A 22,792-nucleotide genomic window follows, 5' to 3' on the forward strand; every position below is an offset into this window, starting at 1 on the left:
CAAAGGGGGTGAACTTCGCCGCATCAAGCACCACCTCGGAATAGCCCTCCGTCCCCTTCTCCAAAGTATCCGCCACAACCTCGACCAGCAACTCCTTGTTCTTTTGCAGTTGTTTAGCTACCTTCTCCTTCACTCTCTGGGCATACCCCAGTTGAGACTTAGAAACAGAGGAAGCCGCCCCATAGGAAGGAGTAGACATGACTGAAGAACAGGCCTGCATGCCTACAACTGCAGAAGAAGCCTCCTTCACCACAGGTAGAGCAGAAGAGGCGAGTCTAGCCCCTAAGAACCCCCTACGGAGCAACCCTTTCGCGGAAACAGAGACTACCGGAGGGACAGAGGCCACCGAAGCAGCAGAAGAAACAAAAAGATCCCCAACCCTGGACAAAGTACATACCGGAGTAGAATGCCGGACCTAGACAGTCTCCGGCAACAATGCAGCCTCCAAAGAAGAACCAAATCCCGACATGCACCCCTGATGAGATAACCCATCTCCCACCAACACCTTATCCAATCCAACGTCCACAAAAGAAAGCGGCGTCGAAGCCAACACAGGAAGAACCTCAGGTGAATTGGGAATCACCAGAGAAGCCACCTGTGTAGACACAGCCTTACCCACAGAAGGAACCGCAAAAGGCGATTCGAAGGCTGCACTCACATCAACCACCGAAGCTTCAGTGACCAAAGGAGTCACTGGAAGAATCTCTGGCCTGTGAGTATCCAACGGACAGCTTGGAAGAATCTCTGGCGAACCAGAATAGACGGATGAGCGCAAAACTGGAGCAAACCCATCCAACCCCGTCGGCGAACCAAGTCTCGCCGGAATCGGGGCCAGAGATAGAGGAAAAGAACCGGAAGCGGAACCAGATCCGGAAACAGGATCCGATCCGGAAACAAGATTCGACTCGGAAACCCGCACTGACCCGGAAACAAGATTCGACCCTTTAACCCTCACCAACCCGATTACCCTCTTCTTTCGAATGTACATGGACCTAGCCCGAATTGCAAGGCCCAAAATCCCAACCCTATTCCTCCTGTGAATGGGCTTCAAGGCTAACCAAGCAAGGACCCGGTCCAGCTCAAAATGAACTTACCCTAGAAGCCTCTTCAACCCATGATTTCCGAAATCACCGTTCTTCTTCTTTGAATTCAAAGACTCAGTAGCTGCCGCCAGGGATCTAGGAGGCTGCCTCTCCAACTCGAAACAATTCACCGCCATTCTCCTGGCTTCGACGTCTCTACATGCGTCCATCTGAATCAAATCCAGCACACGCACATGGTGGACAGCAACCTCGCCCACCACCACGTGTGGCGTGGAGCACCCAATAACAAAACCGGAGCCGGAGGGGGACCAAATCGTGGCTTCAAAAAAAGCCTTCACTTTGCTTAGTTCCCTAGCGAATCTGCCCCATCCCTGTCCTTTGCAGCCTTCAAGCAACACGATAGCGTTCCTCCTGTCGTCCACGGCTTGAGTTGAGACCACCAAAAACCGACCATTCCTGTTACCACCCCTCATGACAGTGAGAGCCTTCGATTCCACCCGGATGGATTTGAAGAAATCCTCTGAACCAGATGACTTCATCAGCTCTTCCAACATTTCTATCAACCAATCCACCCCCCTGAAACCCAAAAGATAGACCCTCAAAAACCTCTTCTCCTTTCCTCCACACAAAGCTTCGGTTTACCTTCCTTGACCAAAAAGGAGAAAATTTTGGCCTCCACGAAGAAGCGAGACTCCATCGTGGAGGCTTGCCGAAAAAAAACCTAAGTTTATCCAAGAATGCTCCGAACGGAGTGAGAGAGGCAGGAGCAAGGGAGGAAGAGAGGGAGGGTATCGTTCTTACATCGTCGCCGGAGACAGCGAGATCTAGGATGATTTTAGAAAAAAATTGAAAAAATCTTCGGAGAGAGAACGAAGCCCAATCTAGTTTATTGAAAACAAACAATATCAACCTTCCACTCTTTGAGCAAATTCGCTACCCTTAGACGCGTATTCCCCTCATTCAACCCTCTCACATTCCAATATAACAATTTAAACTTCATTAGAGCTGAGAAACTCCTCCCTTAACCACTGACAACCAAGAAACCAGCCAATGCTAACACATGCACAACCACCAACTATTGGCCACCCAACAAACATAGCCGAGCACCACGAATGGTGCCAAACAACCCTAAATAACTAGGTTTCTCAGGGTTCACTCACTACCATAGCAGCACCATGTGGTTTTGCTCTTCAGCACACACGACATGACGGTAAGGGCTTCACCAGTGAGGATCACAGAAATGACATCCCAACTGTTATGGTGATGATGATGCCATCCCCCTCCAACCATCAGCATCTAGGATACTCTGAAGCCTACGCTGGCAGCACTGTTAGCATACCAAGACAGACAAAAAAAATCTGGAAAAGAAGGCCCAAAATACAAGAATAATGAGCTGAAAAGCACTAAATCTAAGATATGTTTTTATACCATGTCAAACTAGAGTTTGAACAAAACAGAGAGGTTCAAAACATACTGTGGCCCTCTCACTATATATATATATATATATATATATAGGATAGAAAATACAATAAATGGCTAAAATACTCTTTTCTCATTATTACAATAATACCCTTTCTAAAGACGATAAGAACAATTTTCAAGATACAGTAAAAAAGATTTCTGCCACTAAGAACCTGGGAATCCTTTATGTACTCGTGTGCTTTTCTTAAAGTTTGTCCATATTCTTCAGCAATGTTAGTTGATATAATCGCTTGAACAGCAAAAGCAGTATCCCATAATTGACTTCCATTATATCCCTACATGCATTAGATTCAAATATTAATATTTGAGGTAGTCAAACATGAATGTAACCTGTACAAGAGGTCATTAAATAACTAAAAAATCAAAAAGTTTAACAAATTCGAACTGACATTGGGTCACAAGGGGGTGGGGGGGATTGAGAGAGAGAGAGAGAGAGAGAGAGAGGCTCATTAAGCTAGTCAGAGACTGTCTAACACTATTTCTGGACCTGCATTTTCATGCCATCTTCAGCAATCCACAAATAATCAAAGATTCTTGGAAGATGCAATTTGAATGCCTCAGAGTTTGGATCCTCAGCCCAACAACAAAGCATATTTAACACCTGCATAATCCACAAAATACACAATAAAAAGCTCCATCGAGCTAACAATAATTGCAGTGAGTGCCTCTGAGACAAGCCGTAGAGCTAAGAGGCTATATGATTTAACTCTTTAACTCATGTTAAGCTTCAAATACTTTCAACAATTTTTCCTTATAGCTTTAAATTTAACTTTTGTTGTGTCAAATATTGCTCAAAGTTCTCACATTCAAAAGTAAAAGAATAAAGAAGGCAAAATCAATAATTCATAATGTGTACCTTATTGACAGGCCCTATACATATATACCGTGTATTTTCATCTTCATAGTGGATATGCTGCATCACAGTATGCAGAGCCTTCTCCCTTAATCTTTTTGCAGGCCAACACATAAAAATAGGTTCATATGCATAGTAAAGAGATGCCCAGAGGATATCCTGAACCAGTGGATGGGGGTAGTATAGATCTTCCTAACAATATTAGAAACAGAAAGCATGAAAAGAAAGAGCTAAGTATGAACTCAAATTAAGTCCATGAAAGAACAACACTTGAAGTTAGCTGACAATCAATAGCCAACAAATGTAAGATGTAATTTAAATTAACAAAAATAATGAAAAAAATAAAAATGAAACCTAGAAGGTGTTGGCAAGTGATAAAAATAAAAAATAAAAGAAGCAAAATTGCAGATAAGCAATAATGAGACTCTAAGCTGATCAGCACTACGGGGTTTTGACATTTAACTATGAAAGAATATGATAGTATTGGTTACAAGACTCTACAGCTAGTGAAAAATAACTAATTTGGACTCCCTTTAAAAGTCTTGGCTTTCAAGTTAAAACTTATTATAAGGCTCCAAGGTCAGGGGTACCAGTATTTTTTTTTGTTTTATTATTTTATAAGTAATAAGTATATTATCAAACGCACAGAGGGGCGCAATCCATGTATACAAGAAGTATATAGGGAAACCCCTACTGATTAGGAAAAGATTTACAGAGTTCTAAGAAATCATAAAAAGTGGACTCATGCGAGCTCGTCCAAGTCCCGCTCCAATAGAACAAAGTATGTAACATCAACTTCCTCAACTCAATCATACCGCTCTCATTGTCCTCAAAGCTGCGTACATTCCGTACCCGCCATAAACACCACATCACACATAATGGGACGAGTCTCCAAATATGCAAAGCATGCCTGACCCCTCCCACTTTCCAAGATAATACTCACCTTCCGCAGCATAACCCAACTCACTCCAAAGAGTTGAAAGAATACATTCCATACCTCAGTTGCAATCTCACAATGTGGGAATAAATGGTCAATGGACTCTCCACAATGTTTACACATATAACACCACTCCATTACCACAACATTCTTTTTCCGTAAATTATCCAAAGTGAGGATTTTCCTTACCATCGCTGTCCACACAAAGAAAGCCACTCTAGAAGGAGCCTTCACCTTCCAAATACTCTTCCACGGAGCAAACACCTATGTTGGTGTAGAGAGAGATTGATAATAGGATTTCACTTCAAAGGTATTTCTTTTAGATGGAATCCAACAAATTTTATCCTCACCTCTACTTCTGATTTTTTGGGAGTACAACAATTCAAAGAACTGCGTGACCTCCTCTAATTCCCAATCATGCACAGGCCGAATACACTAGACATTCCAATGAAGAATATCATTCAGTCTCTCCATGTACTCCTTCACCCACACATCCTTATTACATGCAACATTGAACAAAGCTGGATACACAAGTTTCAGAGGGCGTTCCCCACACCACACATCATGCCAAAAAAGTACTTTTGTACCATCTCCGATATCATACCGTACATGTTGCGCAAAGACTTCCCACCCCCTTCGAATACATTTCTACACTCCCACTCCATAGGTTCCCCTACCTCCTTGGAGAACCAATCACCCATATGACTGTCATATTTAATTTGCACTAATTTCCTCCATAATGCCTCCCATTCTGTCGCATACCTCCACAGCCATTTACGCATCAAAGCTTGTTTAAATTTTAATCAAATTTCGCACTCCTAACCCCCCAAACTTCATTGGCGTACAAACCTATGACCAGTTCACCAAATGATACTTCAATTCATCCTGAATTGCACCCCACAGGAAGTCTCTCTGTAGTTTTTCGAGATGATTTGCCACTCCCACTGGAATAAGGAATAGAGATAGGGAGTATGTTGGTAAGTTTGAGAGGGTGCTTTTGATTAGTGTTAACCTACCTCCCTTCGATAAGTACATCCTATTCCAACCCGCTAACTTATTCTCCATTTTTGCAATTATGGAAGACCAAATGAGGGATGCCTTATAATGTGAACCCATTGGCATCCCCAAATATGTAATTGGCAACGAGGCCACTCTGCACCCAAGTATTCTAGCCAGCCCTTCCACATCGTCTATCTCTCCAACTGGAATAATATCAGATTTAGACAAGTTGATCTTCAATCTCGAGACTACTTCAAAACAGAGCAGCAGGCATCTCAGATTTCGGACTTGTTCTACATTCGGTTCACAAAAAATTACCGTGCCATTTGCAAACAGCAAGTGAGAGACCACCATTTCCTCCTGATCTCGCAAGCCCACCGAAAATCCAGACATGAGCCATCTCTCCACCAACACGGTCATCATTCTACTAAATGCCTCCATCACCACTACAAATAAGAATGGAGATAGAGGATCCCCCTGTCTCACTCCTCGAGAGCTACTAAAAAACCCCGCAGGAGAACCATTGAGAAGTATCGAGAAACACACCATGGAGACACAATGTTTCATCTAACCTCGCCATCTTTCACCAAAACCACACCGCTCTAGCATATAGATAAGAAACTCCCAATTTACCCGATCATATGCCTTCTCCAAATCTAGTTTGCAGATTATACCCGATTCCCCAAAACGAATTCTACTATTAAGACTCTCATTGGCCATTAAGATAGAATCGAGCATTTGTTGTCCCTTGATAAAGGCATTTTGGGAATATGAGATTAATTTCCCCAACACTATTTTCATGCGATTAGCTAGCACCTGAGAAATAATTTCGTACACCCCAACTACTAAGGTGATGGGGAGAAAATCCTTAATCTCCACTGCCCCTGCTTTCTTTGGAATAAGCGATATAAACGTAGCATTCAGACTCTTCTCAAACTTTCCATAGGTATGAAACTCCTTAAAAACCGCCATGATATCATCCTTCAACACCGAAAAACCATCAGGTCCAGGTGCCTTATCACCTTCTAGATTTTTTTTTGATAAGTAAATATATATTATCAAAGTGCAGAGGGGCGCAACCCTAGTACACAGGGAGTATACAAGAGAGCGACTAAGAGGGAGAAAAAGAAGAAGAGAACATAAAAAGGAAATCCAGGAAGCTTATCACTAAGGGCGCTAGCCAGCCAGCTGTCCAAGTGAAAAGGGTGTACAAGAAAAAGTGTAGAAGGTCATCAATATTCCTAGACGAGTCCTCGAAACATCTAGCATTTCTCTCGATCCAGATGCACCACATAAAAGGCAAAGGGGAACCATCTTCCACACAACAGCACTACGAGATTTGCCACCCGCCCACCAAGAAGCATACAACCCCCTGACGCTCCCAGGCATCACCCAGCACAAACCAAACCGAGAGAAAACGGCATTCCACAAGATACTCGCAACCCCACAATGAAGAAAGAGATGGTCAACTGACTCCCCATCCGATTCACACATGCAACAACGGTTGATCACAACAATACCTCTCTTCCGAACATTATCCAGGGTTAAAGTCTTCCCAAGCGCGGCCGTCCAAGCAAAAAAAGCCACTCTCGAAGGAACCTTCGTACGCCATATGCTCTTCCAAGGGAAGGGGGAAGGATCTTTGGAAGCAATGATCTTGAATTAAGATCTAACCTCAAATTTTCCTTTTCTTGAAGCGTTCCACCACATCCTATCCTCCCCTACCCCATGCATCAAGTGCGAATACAAGAGTGAATAAAAAGAGGCCAAGACCTCCACTTCCCAATCATGAACCCTGCGAATGAAGGAAACATTCCATTGCACAGAGCCATTTATACACTCCTTATTATCCGCAATAGACGCATCCTTATTGGTGACAATATTGAAAAGTCCAAGAAAAGCATCCTTGAGAGACATGTTACCGCACTAGATATCCTCCGAAAACCTGATATTGGACCCAATCCCAGGATCCAATCTAATGTGGCAATGAAACGACCTCCACCCCCTGCTAATGTACTTCCATAACCCCACGCCGTGCGAGCCGCTGGGGTCCCTGGATTGCCAACCACCCCAAACCGCACCATACTTTGCCACCAGAATCTTCCTCCACCAAGCCTCTTTCTCATGAGCAAATCTCCACAACCATTTCCCCAACAAAGCTTTGTTCATCAAACGCAAATTCCGGATCCCTAAGCCTCCCTCTGAGATCGGAGAACATACCTTGTTCCAACTAATCAGATGGAACTTAAACTCATCATTAATCCCACCCCATAAGAAATCACGTTGAATTTTCTCCATATGCTTCGCCACAGATGCAGGGATAGGAAACAGAGACAAAAAATAAGTGGGAAGATTGGATAAGGTGCTCTTAATGAGAGTAACCCTCCCCCCCTTGGACAGATACAGCTGTTTCCATGGGGCCAGCCTTCTGGCATACTTCTCCAACATGTCCTCCCAACTGGCCTTAACCATAAACGGGGCCCCCAACGGAAGACCCAAATATTTCAAAGGCATAGAAGCTGATCCGCAACCAAGGATGCCTGCCAAAGTGCCCGTATTGTTCATACTACCAACAGGGACCAAGACAGATTTAGCCAGATTCACCTTTAGCCCTGAAACCGCTTCAAAGCAAAACGAGTAATGCACCAATGTTTCTAACTTGATTAGGATCTGCTCCACAAAAAACCAAAGTGTCATCTGCAAAGAGAAGGTGAGAGACAATGACCCAATCCGACTCTCTGCTTCCCATAGAAAAACCCAAGATGAGACCCCTGTTTATCGAGGCACTGATCAACCTGCTAAACGCCTCTATGACTAGAACAAACAAGAAAGGAGAAAGAGAGTCTCCTTGCCTCACGCCCCGCGAGATATCAAAGAAACCGGAAGAGGATCCATTGATCAAAATCGAGAAACGCATAGTCGAAATGCAATGTTCAATCCACGAGCACCATTTCTCTCCAAAGCCGCATCTTCTTAGAACGTAAAGTAGAAACTTCCAATTCATATGATCATATGCCTTTTCCATATCCAATTTGCACAACAAGCCAGGTTCCCCTGATCTGATTCGGCTGTCCAAGCATTCATTGGCAATAAGAACTGAGTCCAAAATTTGCCTACCTTTAACAAAGGCATTCTGAGGCTTAGAGATGACCCTATCCATCACTTTCTTCATTCTGTTGGCTAAGACCTTTGCAACAATCTTGTATGTCCCTCCCACAAGGCTAATCGGACGAAAATCCTTTATATCGGAAGCTCCATTGGTCTTCGGAATAAGAGAGATAAACGTAGCGTTGAAGCCTTTTTCAAATTTACCTCGCTCATGGAACTCCACAAAAACCGTCATGATGTTCTCCTTAATCACCACCCAACAATCCTAGAAAAACGCCATAGAAAAGCCGTCAAGGCCCGGCGCCTTGTCCCTATCCATACCTTTCACCACCTCCTACACCTCCCTTTCCTCGAAAGGAGCTTCCAACCTAGAGGCCTCTCCAACATTCAACATATCAAAATCAAGATCATCTAGCCTCAGTCTCCAGCTGAGACTCTCTGAGAAAAGGGACTCGTAAAAATTGGTAATGTGATTGCTAATGACCCCTTGATCAGAAGTTGTAGAGCCCCCCACAGACAGAGACTCAATAGAATTATGTCTTCTGTTTGCATTAGCAATCTGGTGAAAAAATTTCGTACATTTATCTCCCTCTTTCAACCAACGAATTCTGGATTTTTGCCTCCAACTAATCTCCTCCTGTAAGAGAAGAGCCTCCAAATCTTTGGCTAACAACCTTTTCCTCTCAATTTCATCAGCTGATAACCCTCTCTCTTCCTCCACCCTATCAAGAGCCTTTATATCATCCATGCGAGCCTTAATACGCCCTCCCACATTGCCAAATTCCTGGTCATTCCAACTCTAAATGTCCCCCTTAAGAGCTTGCAACTTTTTTTCCAGAATAAAACTTGGAGTACCATGGAACTGGTAAGACTCCCACCAGCTCCTTACTTTGTCCACAAAACCCTCCACTTTAAGCCACATATTCTCGAACTTGAAGGGTCTCTTACCTCCCAAGAAGCAACTACAATCAAGAATAATGGGCGCATGATCTGAACACACCCGAAGCAACCTCTTTTGTCACATACTTGGGTAACGAGCTTCCCATTCCGGAGAGACTAGGAAACGATCTAGCCTTGACCAGGAATGGTTGTTAGACCAAGTAGAGACCCCCCCGACTAACGGGAAATCCATTAGACCCTGCTCCGATATAAAATCTGCAAAATCCCTCATTGCGGATTGAGAATAAACCCCCACGACCTTTCACTAGGAAACAGATAAGGCCCACCAACTCCTCCCAAAGGAGACACCTTATGTTGTCTCTATTAGGGCCATACACCCCCGCAAAAGCCCACATGAAACCATCATCAACGTTTCTAAAAGAGCAGGCTGCCACAAATCTGCCCAAAGCAACCTCAACCTTCGTAACTACTCTTCTATCCCACATCACCAAAATACCACCTGAAGCCCCTCTAGAAGGTACATAACACCACTCTACATAAGGACACCCCCACAAACTCCTCACAAAATTGTTGGTGACAAAGTCCACCTTCGTTTCTTGAAAACACACTATGTCCACCTTCCAATTTCTAAGAAGATTTCTGACCCTCATCCTTTTATCCCTTACATTCAAACCCCTCACATTCCAAGAAAGGATCTTCGGCTTCATTAAAATGTCCGAACAGCCCTCCCCTTTTTACTATCCCTCAAAGAGCTTCCACTGTGCACCTCATAATTAACAGAGGAAATAAGGTTGTTGAGCTCTCTCTTACCTTTTTTTCCCGTATGTGCTTCCATGGCCTCTCCCGCATCTCCCACATCCTCACCAATGACCTCATTATCAGCCATTATAAACCCAAAAGTCTCTGCCAATTTCCTAGCTTCTCCATCACAAGAGACACCCACGAGCTTGCTAAAATGAGTTACAAACTCCACCGTAATAGGTTCCTGATCCTCAACTAATACCAAAGCTAAGGAATCAGGAGCGAACGACTCACCCTGCGAACTGCAATCCTTAACTCCTGACCTAACTTCACCCATAGAGCATAAGCTCTCATCACAAACACTGACCACAGCCCCCTTCCTCCTCAAAGAATCATCCGAACCTGGCAAATCCCACTTCTCCAAACCCGGTGGGATCTCCCCCTGCAAATTGAGCTGCAACTGTCCAGCACTATGCCCCTCCCCCATCTTGCCCAGCTTGACACTAATTAGATGGCCTAAGCCTCCTCCCTCCCCTTTGTCGAATTTCTCCCCTGCCTTCAAAACTTCCGGCTGCCCCATCATTGCTGACTTCTTCAATATCGCAGGAGCACCGGCAGCAGACCCAGAGGGTGTCGACAGGTCGTCTCCCTTCGAACACCTGCCGGAAAAGTCGCCACCTTCTAGATTTCTCACCACTTCCCGTACTTCACCTTCCTCAAACTCTCTTTCCATCCATTGTTTCTCCCCTTCATCAATAGAATTGAAGGATTGCTCATTCATCTTTGGTCGCCATTGATACTCTTCACCATATAGTTGCTTATAAAAATTCACAACATGGTCTTTTAGAACTTCTGGCTCATCAGTCAAATTCCCATTCACCACTAAAGATGTAATTGTGTTGTTGCGCCGGTGTGAATTCGCCATCCGATGGAAAAAATTAGTATTATTGTCACCCTCTTTCAACCACAACGCCCTTGGTTTTTGCCTATGTTAGAAGAATGTATTAGGGTTTGAAGGTATTTTAGTCTTTGTCATAATTATTTCAGCTTATATAATAATATGTTTGAGGTAGGCTACGTAACACAATATACGAGCCTCCTCTTCTTCTCTAACTTTTTCCATGCAAACCTATTGACAAGGTATCAGAGCCTAGGGTTTATACCTTTGCTTGATAGTGATATTTATCTCCGTTCATTTTTTTTTTCTTTTCTTTCTCTCTCGCCCCATTCCTCCTACTACTGATCAAAAGAGTTTTTTGGGCTTACATGCCCGTGGAAGGAGATGGCGCTGAGTTCACCGTCGTTAATGGTGTGATCTCGCCGTCATCTCCATGGTAGGATCTGGGTTCGTGGTTGTTGGCAGACTTGGTTTAACCAGCGGAATTACACTCGTGACTGCTGGGTTTTACATAGGCATCATCGTCATCGTCAATGGTTGGTTGGTGCAGTAGATCGGTTTGGTCTGTGGCGGCTGATACGCTTTGTGGTGGCCGGAGACGGGGTTTGTGATCCACGGCAGATCTCTTCGTCGAAGTCGGGGCAGTCTGGGTGTCGCCGGCACGGTGTGAGTGTCACCGGAGCTGTTTGGGTCTCGCCGGCATGGTCTGAGCGCCACTGGCAACCTTCCGGTGACTTTGTGGAGAAGACGATGGGTGTTTGGTTACTGGTGTTCACTGTTCTCTATTCGAGATAAGGATATCCCAACTTGAAATCAGGATAAGGTTATCCGTGGTTTGGATTAGACCGGTTCAGGCCATTTTCGATCCGGTTTAGGCCATTTTGCAGCCAGTTCAGGCCATTTTGCAGCCGGTTCAGGCAACTTTGGAGTCGGTTCAGCCCTGTTCCGGTCATCCGCAAATAAGGAGTGAGAAATCATCAACTCCGACAAGACCCTATTTCCCACCGAAAAACCAGTCAAAAGGCCTTGGTCAACCGTCGCATTCACCATCTTACTCAAAGCCTCCATAACAAGCACAAACAATAACGGTGAGAGAGGATCCCCTTGCCTGATTCCCCTCGAACTATTAAAGAACCCTTCCGGAGAACCATTCACAAGAATGGAGAATCTTACCGTCTTAATATACTATTCTATCCAAGCCCTCCACCTCTCGCCAAAACCACATCTATGCAGCAAATACAAAACAAAGTCCCAATTTATATGGTCATAGGCCTTTTCCAAATCCAATTTACAAAGAACACCTGGCACCCCTGATTTCATGCGACTATCCACACATTCATTTGCAATAAGAACGGAATCTAGGATTTGCCGGCCCCCAATAAAAGCATTTTGAGAATAGGAAATTACCTTACCCAAAACAGTTTTCATCCTACTGGCAAGAACCTTAGACACCATTTTATACACCCCTCCCACCAGACTAGTAGGCCGAAAGTCCATCTCCACCGCATCCGCCTTCTTTGGAATCAAGGAAATAAAGGTTGCATTCAAACTCTTCACCAATTGACGTCTGCGATGGAACTCTGCAAAAACCGCCATGACATCTTGCTTAATAACACTCCAGCAAGCTTGAAAAAAAGCCATGGAAAAGCCATCTGGACCCGGAGCCTTATCACCATCCATACCTTTTACCACCTCACAAACCTCCTTTTCCTCAAAGTCTCTTTCTAACCACCTATTGTCCTCCTCCTCGATGGACAAAAATGGCTGGTTATCCATTCTAGGGCGCCAAGAACTTTGTTCCGAATAAAGACTATGATAAAACTGCACTATGTGATCTTTTATCTCCACTGGATCACCAGATAAGATGCCATTGATACGAAGCACTTTCACCTCGTTGTACTTTCAGTGAGAGTTAGCCATCTTGTGGAAAAAGCGAGTATTTCGATCCCCCTCCTTGAGCCACAAAGCTCTCGATTTCTGACGCCAATGAATTTCTTCACACAACAAAGTATTCTCCAAATCTTTCAACTTGTCCGTCTTCCGGATTTTCTCCTCTTGATCTAATCCTCTTGATTCTGCCAACTCATCCAACTCCTGGATATCTCCCAATAACTCCTTTTTCCTCCCAATATCCCCAAAGACCTCCTCATTCCACTTTTTCAAGTCCACTTTAAGGGATTTTAATTTACTAGCAAGCACAAAGCTAGGTAAACCCTCAAACGAATATGACCCCCACCAAGACGCAACCTTATCAACAAAACCCTCTGCCTTAAGCCACATATTTTCAAATTTAAAACCCTTCTTACCTCCCCAAGGAGTCCCACAATCCAGTAATAAAGGGAAATGATCCGAGAGCAGACGTTGAAGTCTTCTTTGAGAAACTGCTGGGTAGTGATCTTCCCAATCCGAAGAAAACAAGAATCAGTCAATCCTCGACCAACTCTCATTTTCTTGATTATTAGACCAAGTAAATTGACCCCCCATCATCAGAATATCCACCAGATTATTCTCAGAAATGAAGTCCGAGAAATCCATCATGCCCGAGGAGTAATAAGAATCATTGGATCGCTCACTAGGAAAGCGTACAATGTTGAAATCCCCACCCAAACACCAAGGAACCTCCCACATCCCAATCAAACCAGCCAACTCTTCCCAAAGTGCCCTTCTCTCCACTTCCTCATTCGGTCCATACACTCCCCCAAACGCCCACACCCATCTATCCTCTACATTTTGAAAAGAGCAAGGCAAAGAAAAATGTCCCACACACTCCTCCTTACACTCCACTACCCTCCTATCCCACCATTAACATCCTTCCCGACAAACCATTAGAGCCTTTAACCTTCCACCCCACATGTTGACCTCCCCAAAGACTATGTATCACCTCTCTGGAGATAGTCTCCATCTTCGTCTCAATCAAACACACTACATCTACCTTCCATTCTTTCAAAAGACCCCTAATGCGCAACCTTTTTTTGAGGGCATTCAACCCTCTCACATTCCATACTACTATATTAAGCTTCACAATCCACCAAAGTAACCCTCTCACTTTCCTCAATTTCTTCGAGTCCTTTGAGTGCAGGAACACCTGCAGAAACACCTCCCAAATCCAAATCGTACTGCCTTCTAGAAGCTTCAATAGCATTGAATAGAGCTTCCAAGTCCTCCTTTTTCCCCTCATCAGAAACTCCAACTTTTGGGCAAAAATTGAGGCAGTTTTCAACTACCCAGCTGGATGATATCGTGTCTGACCCTAAATCCTCCAAACCTGCTGTTTCAGCAACTCTATCCCCATGCAAGCCTAAATCAGACCCAAAAAACTTCAAATCCAGTGTTGGGTCCCTCCTTTCCTGCCCAAATTGAACCAACGGACCCAAGCTCCTATCCTCCCCCCGACAAGTTTGCTAAGCCCACTCCCCCACGGCCAAACCAACCTTCCGGCGAGAGGGACTCCCCCTCAGAAACTGACGTGTGGCCAGAAACGACCCCTCCCCAGCCTCACCGGTCTCCATAGCCCTCTCCGGCGCCATCTGTTGCCTCTCCGACGCCATCTGTTGCTCCTCCGATGATAGCAACGTCTCCGGCACTCTTTGAGACTTTTCCAGCGTCGGTCCCAGTAGCCCTTTCAACTGCCCAAACGTCGACGTCGAGGCTTCTAGCGAACCCATCCATGTTTCGTCCCTTCTCTGCATCCCGGCCTTCCTCCTCCTATAGGTCAGAAGAGTTAGTCCGTTACCAGTGGGCCGAAACTCCTCCGCCGGGTATGCGGGATTTTTTAGAACTGACTTCTCATCGGAAGTGCCGACAGACAACCTGGGACTCCTTTCCACCGCTGACCCAACCCCCCTTCCCCTGTTAGCTCTCTGCTGGCCAGCAACGAGCGTGCCGGTGAAGGTGTGAGAACTCGCGATCCAGTCGCGACTTTCCCAGAGGCCTCCGACATCACCAGCCCAACTTGAGAATGAAGACTATCTTGAGATGGGCTAAAACTACAGCCCACACCAGAGCCCACGACACCTCTTGGCTTAAACATTACCTTCTTCTTCAACTTCAGCCTGCTATTGGTCTTCTTTGTTATTCCTCCCGGCCCAGTTTTCTCCTTCTCTTTCCATACAGCCTTCCCCTGACCTGCGGCTACCTCCTTTCCCGGCCCAAGCCCACTAAGCTTCATCTGATTAATCGCCCTGTCAATCTTATACATTCCCACGTCACATTCACTCTTCAGACTTCTCAACGTCTCCTTCACGTTGAGGAGCTCAATGCCTATCTCAGAGTAGGTCTGCCCAGCATGGTACCCCATCCCTTCCCTTCCCTTCACGCTATCAGAGACTGACAACTGCACAGTCTGCGCTGCCGACTTTGCTGACCCACTCGCCGGACCTCTTCTCATCAACTCCACGCAACCTCCAGATATCATATCGTTCACGCGAGGCTCTGCCGGACCTCGAGCAGATTTCGCCGGCCAGGAGGATTTCATCGGAGCCATAACAGATTCCTTTGGAGACCCTCCCGAAACTCCCTGAGCCATCGTTGGACCCTGGAACTTCTTCGGACCTACGCTCTTGTTGATATAGCTTCGCCGACCTGGTTCTTGCCAGACTTCACAGTCTTTCTGGGTTGCCTTCGTCGACAATCGCACTACCTCCGTGTAGCTATTCTGTTTCTTCGCCTCCTTTTCTCCCTTTTCTCCCCTAAACTCTCTACGCTCACTGATTCCTCGATTATCATGGAGAGAAGAATTAGCTACTTGCAATTCTTTAATGAGACGATCCCACCCAAAACCACGACGACCTTCAGGGATGATGATCGAGCCGCATCTTCTTCTTTCATCGAATTCCTCCACTATCAAGAAGTAACCATGTCTATTAGAACACTTCTGGGCAATAATTCTGGGGTATCCAGCTCTGGATTGATCCCAGAATACTTCAGAACTATCCACTGCCACCAAATCATCCACTATTCTCACCATCCAGGCTAGTTCATCCTTTTTAAGAAAGATGGACCTTTTGATTCTAATGCTCCTCTCAAAAATTCTCACTCCTGCAGCCCCTTCCTTGATCAAAACCTCAAACTCCTTGCACTCCACCATCCACCTCCTCGGTCCAGCCATGACACAATCTGAAAACTAACACCAAAACACCTAACACGCGCCGACACTCACTCAGCACACTCACTCAAAAGTTTCTGACTGTTGAGGGGGAGTGTTAGAAGAATGTATTAGGGTTTGAGGGTATTTTAGTCTTTGTCATAATTATTTCAGCTTATATAATAATATGTTTGACGTAGGCTACGTAACACAATATACGAGCCTCCTCTTCTTCTCTAACTTTTTCCATGCAAACCTATTGACAGCCTCCAACTCGCTTCTTCAAGGTATAAACATCTCTCCAATTGTCGAGATTGTTCTTTTCGTTGCATAAATTCCTCTTCCGTTAAAGATCTTGTTTCTATGATCCGATCCAGCTCACCAATACCCCCTCCAACTCCTGCTTTCTAACATCCCCAAAAACCTCTTCATTCCATTTTTTCAAATCTGCTTTTAACTCCTTCAATTTTCGAGCCAATACATAGCTCGAATTACCCTCATACATATAGGAACCCCACCACGTCTTGACCTACTCCTCAAAGCCCTCGGCTTGCAACCACATATTTTCAAATCTAAAGGGCTTACTACCCCTTCTCACCACTCCACAATCCAGCATCAAGGGAAAATGATCAAATAATTCTCGAGGCAGCCTTCTCTATGAGACATCAGGAAACAGCTCCTCCCAATCTGAAGAACGCAAGAATTTATCAATTCTTGACCAAATCCTACGATTGGACCATGTGAAACTCCCTCCTACCATCGGAATATCCATGAGTCCCTACTCAAAAACAAAATCCGACAAATCTACCATTGCTTGAGTTTGTCTGGTTTCGCCTATTCTTTCACCTGGATGCCATACAACATTGAAGCCCCCCCCCCCCCCCCCCCCCCGGTCCTACGATTGGACCATGTGAAACTCCCTCCTACCATCGGAATATCCATGAGTCCCTGCTCAAAAACAAAATCCGACAAATCTACCATTGCTTGAGTTTGTCTGGTTTCGCCTATTCTTTCACCTGGATGCCCCCCCCCCCACAAAGCACCATGTGATGAGAATCAACAAGCACCATTAAAGGATCCATTGCATATTCCAGTTGGGCCTATTACTAGAGCAAGATCCAAGAAAATCAAAGAAGTACGTAATGGGCTAATTCAAGAGATTTGGACTGATTCTAAAATGGGGCATTCCAAGCTTGGCCCAAAGGGAGATGAAGGCGTAATAAATTTGATCTAAGCTATTGATGGAGCAGATTGCACATAATTTCCGTAGCAATGGCATGGATTAATGGTTGATTATGGCTGATTGACATTCCAATTATATACCAATTAATTGGATAATTGACTTGCCAAATTACATGCCAATTAATTGGTTGATTGACTTACCTATTTCAAGACCTTCCTTAGGCGTAATTTAATTGCCAATTTCAGTCTATTTTTGGCATGGAGGAGCTGCTAATTTCAGACTAAATCAACCTTAATTTTAGGCTTTTATTAGTTAGTCCTTTTTTACTTTATTCACTTTCCAATGTTGGAACAAATTTCATTTCATTTCCATAGCAAGCAGGTAGTCATATTTTCAGCCATGCTTTATAAATAGCATGCACTCATTGTAATAGACATGATGAATGAAAATTAGAAAAAATGTGACGCTTGCGTCTTCTATTGGTTCTTCAAAGAACTTTTGAACTTATCAAGGATTATTCCTTGTGGCGTTTAAATTTATATACCTTCGGTTCGCGTTTCATTTATAAACGTTGGGTCGATGGTTGTTTCTTTATACCTTTGGTTCGCGTTTCATTTATAAACGTTGGGTCGAGGGTTGTTTCGTTATACCTTTGTTTCGCGTTTCATTTATAAACGTTGGGTCGAGGGTTGTTTCGTTATACCTTTGGTTCGTGTTTCATTTGTAAACGTTGGGTTGGGGTTTTCTATCCAAAAATCTGAATTTTAGCTTTCTTGGGTCCGTATTCCAATTTTGTTGTTGGGTCTCAAAGCGTGTCGATTGAGGTTCGCATCATTTGGTATCAGAGCACAGGCTCTAAAATCATATTTACTATCCTTTTTATCTTTTGTTTATTGTTATCATCCTATCTTGTTCCGTTTGTGTCCATTATTCCTTGTTGTTTTGCGTTGTGTACCAAGTTCAAAAAAGAAAAAAGAAAGAAGGAGACGTCAGCAAAGAAACCAAAAAAAAAAAAAAAAAAAACAAAAAACAAAACAAAACAATTGTCCTCTTCCTTTTGATGTAGCTGATGATTCGAGGACGAATCCTTTGAAGAGAGGGGGAATGATGAGAATCAACAAGCACCATCAAAGGATCCATTGCATGTTCCAGTTGGGCCTATTACTAGAGCAAGATCCAAGAAGATCAAAGAAGCACTTAATGGGCTAATTCAAGAGATTTGGGCTGATTCTAAAATGGGGCATTCCAAGCTTGGCCCAAAGGGAGATGAAGGCATAATAAATTTGATCTAAGCTATTGATGGAGCAGATTGCGCATAATTTCCGTAGCAATGGCATAGATTAATGGTTGATTATGGCTGATTGACATTCCAATTATATACCAATTAATTGGATAATTGACTTGCCAAATTACATGACAATTAATTGGTTGATTGACTTACCTATTTCAAGACCTTCCTTAGGCGTGATTTAATTGCCAATTTCAGTCTATTTTTGGCATGGAGGAGCTGCTAATTTCAGACTAAATCAACCTTAATTTTAGGCTTTTATTAGTTAGTCCTTTTTTACTTTATTCACTTTCCAATGTTGGAACAAATTTCATTTCATTTCCATAGCAAGCAGGTAGTCATATTTTCAGCCATGCTTTATAAATAGCATGCACTCATTGTAATAGACATGATGAATGAAAATTAGAAAAAATGTGACGCTTGCGTCTTCTATTGGTTCTTCAAAGAACTTTTGAACTTATCAAGGATTATTCCTTGTGGCGTTCAAATTTATATACCTTCGGTTCGCGTTTCATTCATAAACGTTGGGTCGATGGTTGTTTCTTTATACCTTTGGTTCGCGTTTCATTTATAAACGTTGGGTCGAGGGTTGTTTCGTTATACCTTTGTTTCGCGTTTCATTTATAAACGTTGGGTCGAGGGTTGTTTCGTTATACCTTTGGTTCGTGTTTCATTTGTAAACGTTGGGTTGGGGTTTTCTATCCAAAAATCTGAATTTTAGCTTTCTTGGGTCCGTATTCCAATTTTGTTGTTGGGGCTCAAAGCGTGTCGATTGAGGTTCGCATCACCATGGCATATGGACATCAAACCAGCCAACTCAGCCCACAAGTCTCTACGTTCCACATCATCATTAGGTCCATACACCCCCGCAAACGCCCACTCTATATTTGCTATAACACTTTTGAAGCTCGCCTATCCCACTTTAACAATATACTTCCTGACTTTCGACCCCAAATACAACCAATCTACATGCCTACACCCCCACACACTACCAACCACCTCCCTACTAATCACCTCCATTTTTGTCTCTTGCAAACATATAATATCAGCTTTCCACTCCCTTAATCACCCCCTAATTTGCATTCTTTTTTCGACCTCATTCATCCCTTGCACATTCCAAGTGATTATTTTTGGGTTCATAAAAAACCTTTACCATCTCTCCCTTTTCTTGACAACCGAGATGCCTGTCCTCCTTTCCCATCATAATTGACCGAACACTCCAATCGCTTTAGCTCGCGACTACCTCTAATGCCCGATTTTTCACTCACATCAATCACTGACTCCGCCCTTCTCCCATTTCTTTTAGCTTCAATGTCAGAGAAGAGAGCCATCATTTCTTCCTCATGACCATCACAAGATAGTCACAAAGCATAGCAAAGGTCTTTCACTCTCTCAATCACCCACTCTGTAGGCATGGATGGGTTCTTTCCTTTTTCCCCCACAGTTGCCAGAGGTTCAATTTCCAACATCGCAGGTTCTTCCCTTTCAACTCCAGTAAATACCACCACTGCCTTGTTCTTTTCACCCTCACCCCCATCCCGATTTTCTCCCTCCCCAATGACCTTTTCACCCTCACCCTCGACAAATTTATCTTCCTCCCTAGTGATTACTAATTCCCGTCCTCCATCCACACTTCCTATATTCATCATTCGACCCTCCCTATCTAGCCCATGATTCCTCCCTCCTCCCTTCTCCTTCTCCTACCACCAGTGCTCCGCTTCCCTGACCAGTCGCTTCTCTGGCCGTCAGCTGAGCGTCGCCAACAATGTATGTGTGTTATTGTCTGCGATTCCGGACCCAGAGGCTGTACCATATCTCCTACGTCAGCGCCGATGGGTTCTGCTTCGATTCTGGCCTGCCCAGATGCACCTGCTGTCTCCCCTCCTCCTGTCGCCGCCTTTACTGCCGTTGAAGTTCCATCCTTGGGTTGGTCAATGGTCTTATCGGCATGTTCTGTGGCAGTTTTAATTCTTATCATCACTGACATCCTACTCTGGATGTTCTCCAGCGGCTCTCCGGTCGCCGGGTGTTCCATTCGACCTACTAGTTTTGGGCGCCAGCTGGGTAGGTGTCATCGAACATAAGTCTTGTTGTATCTGTTAATGGGTTGTGCCCGTGTGGGCTTGTCAATTGGGTACCAGTTCCTTTCCTTGGAAAAGAATATGGAAAGTTAAAGGTCCACCACAATTAGCATTCTTCACTTGGACAGCAGCTTGTGAAAAAAATCTTTACGACAGATAATTTGAGAAAGCATGGAACAATCATCTTGGATGTGTAAATTGAATGGAGAGACAGTAGATCATTAATCTCTTTATTGTGATATTGCTAGTAAAATGTGGTCCCATGTATTTTGCTTGTTTGGGATTTGGTCAGTTACGCAAAGGATGGTGATTGAACTGCCGAAATGAACAGAACACTCGGTAAACATTGTAGAACTAAAATTTGAAAGGCAGGTCCATTGTGTTTAATGTAATGTCTGTGGAGAGAAAGGATTTGGTGAATGGAATTACCAGCTGTGAAGCTAAAGCTATTCTTCTTGAGTTCTCTCTATGATTGGATCACAGCTACAACATCACTATCCTTTCCGAATTTGTCGAAATTGTTTGATATTTTGACTTTTAGATGCTAATTTTATCTTCTATACACCTTGTATACTAGGATTGCACCTTTTACTGTGCTCTTTTAATAAATTTTACTTATCAAAAGGCATAAAAAAAAAAAAAACAAAACAAAACAAAACAAAAAAAACACTAGTGACAATTAAGAGCAGAACCATGTAGAAAAATACTAGTGATGCCAATAGGGCAGGTTATGTGCCCAATACGTAGAGTTTATAAAAGAATGTTAGAAAGCTGAAACTTTTTTCTAAGTGCAGCAGGAAGAAGAGCTCGAGAAAAGAAGATAAAAAATACTATAGTATGGAAGGTAAAAGTCAAGTCTATAATGCCTAAAGGAGGACAAAAAAAAAGCTAGATTTCTCACCAACCTTTGCACAATCATTGCGAGCCTTATTCCAATCGATTTCACAATAAGGGCCTGTATAAAGCTCCTTTCTCAAAGATTGGATTGTGGATGTGATAGGACCAACAAACCTCTTACCATATAAATAGGACATGGGCAAATACACCATTCGGCAATGACACCACATCCTTCCTATAAGAAAATGTGGAAATTCATCAGCAAGAAGTTCAGGACAAAACCATACCACTGTAATTGCATCCCCTACAGTTGCCACTCATGGACCAAAGTCCTTCCTGAACTGTAACAGCGAAAATATGTAGATTTAACAAATTGCAATGGTGGAAAATATTTTATTATTTTTATAATGTTAGCAATATAAAATACTTTTCGTACATGAGGCGGAGCATATATTGTGTTCATGGTGTAAGAATGACTAAAAAGTCACAGACCTGGATGAAATGGGAGAAGGTAAGGGCAAAGCCATACTTCTGGCGGCAGTGGATTATTCCCAGACCATTCGTACACTCCAAGTACCTGAAACCAATGAAAATCAACCACAAGTTAGCTAATATTTTCAAGGCATTATCTTTTTCAGCACAATATAACAAAATTGAGACGGAGTTCATACTGAAAGCCACATTTTCCCCCATGAAGTGATTGCAGTTGCACCACCATGATCCAAGATCCACTTCCGTGCTTTTTCCACTGCCCCTAGTCCATCCTCAGGTTCACCAAGCAATCTCAAAGTAACATAATTGAGTACAGTACCAAACATGGTGCTTGGGCCCTCAATATGTAGACTCCAACCCCCATCTTCATTCTGCAATTAGATGGATCACCATTTCAAAGTTTTTTGTTAATACTACAAGACCTAAAGAAAATAGAATAAGGCTCTATTGAGTGTAATTCGTAAACATCAGTGATATAAGCAATTAATCCAGGTAGAAGGAATATAATCATTAAAAAGAGTTCCCACCATATTGAAGCCAAATAGAATAAATTAGTAGTTATGCACTTATCTTTTTCCTTTTTCTTTAACACAGAGACGAACATTGAAATTCAAAGTGGAAAAGGAGCCTCAGACATAAAACTGTTAAGATTGCATCAAAATTCTTGCCTGATGATTGTATAGATATCTGCAAATCTCACATTGATGTTCCTTTGATAAGACGACATTTAGAGTTCCAGTAATTGAAAGAGTAATCACCTGTTCCAGTAGATAAGAAGGATTGCACTCCAAGCAGTTCATGATAATTTCACTGGAACAAATCATAAAGTAATTTAAAGCACCTCACTCTTCTTCTTCTTCTTTATTG

The 22,792-nt window shown here is 43.5% G+C and overlaps 1 protein-coding gene across 2 annotated transcripts in view; it reads right to left on the reverse strand.

The window, feature by feature from the left end:
• Window positions 1-22,792, reverse strand: part of LOC132186332 (cycloartenol synthase) — a 61,378-nt gene that overhangs the window by 24,791 nt on the left and 13,795 nt on the right. For both annotated transcript variants that reach the window (XR_009440741.2, XM_059600248.2), the window contains exons 3-9: window positions 22,594-22,683; window positions 22,105-22,296; window positions 21,926-22,010; window positions 21,502-21,668; window positions 3,382-3,570; window positions 3,013-3,126; window positions 2,678-2,800 (exon numbers count right to left, since the gene is read on the reverse strand). Coding sequence is in view for 1 of the 2 variants with exons in the window: in XM_059600248.2 (XP_059456231.2) it covers window positions 2,678-2,800; window positions 3,013-3,126; window positions 3,382-3,570; window positions 21,502-21,668; window positions 21,926-22,010; window positions 22,105-22,296; window positions 22,594-22,683 (960 nt within the window). In the remaining variant the exon portion in view is untranslated. The remainder of the gene's footprint in view (window positions 1-2,677; window positions 2,801-3,012; window positions 3,127-3,381; window positions 3,571-21,501; window positions 21,669-21,925; window positions 22,011-22,104; window positions 22,297-22,593; window positions 22,684-22,792) is intronic.

The sequence above is a fragment of the Corylus avellana genome, chromosome 6, assembly GCF_965113065.1.
Source record: "Corylus avellana chromosome 6, dhCorAvel1.hap1.2, whole genome shotgun sequence".
NCBI classification, from domain to species: domain Eukaryota; kingdom Viridiplantae; phylum Streptophyta; class Magnoliopsida; order Fagales; family Betulaceae; genus Corylus; species Corylus avellana.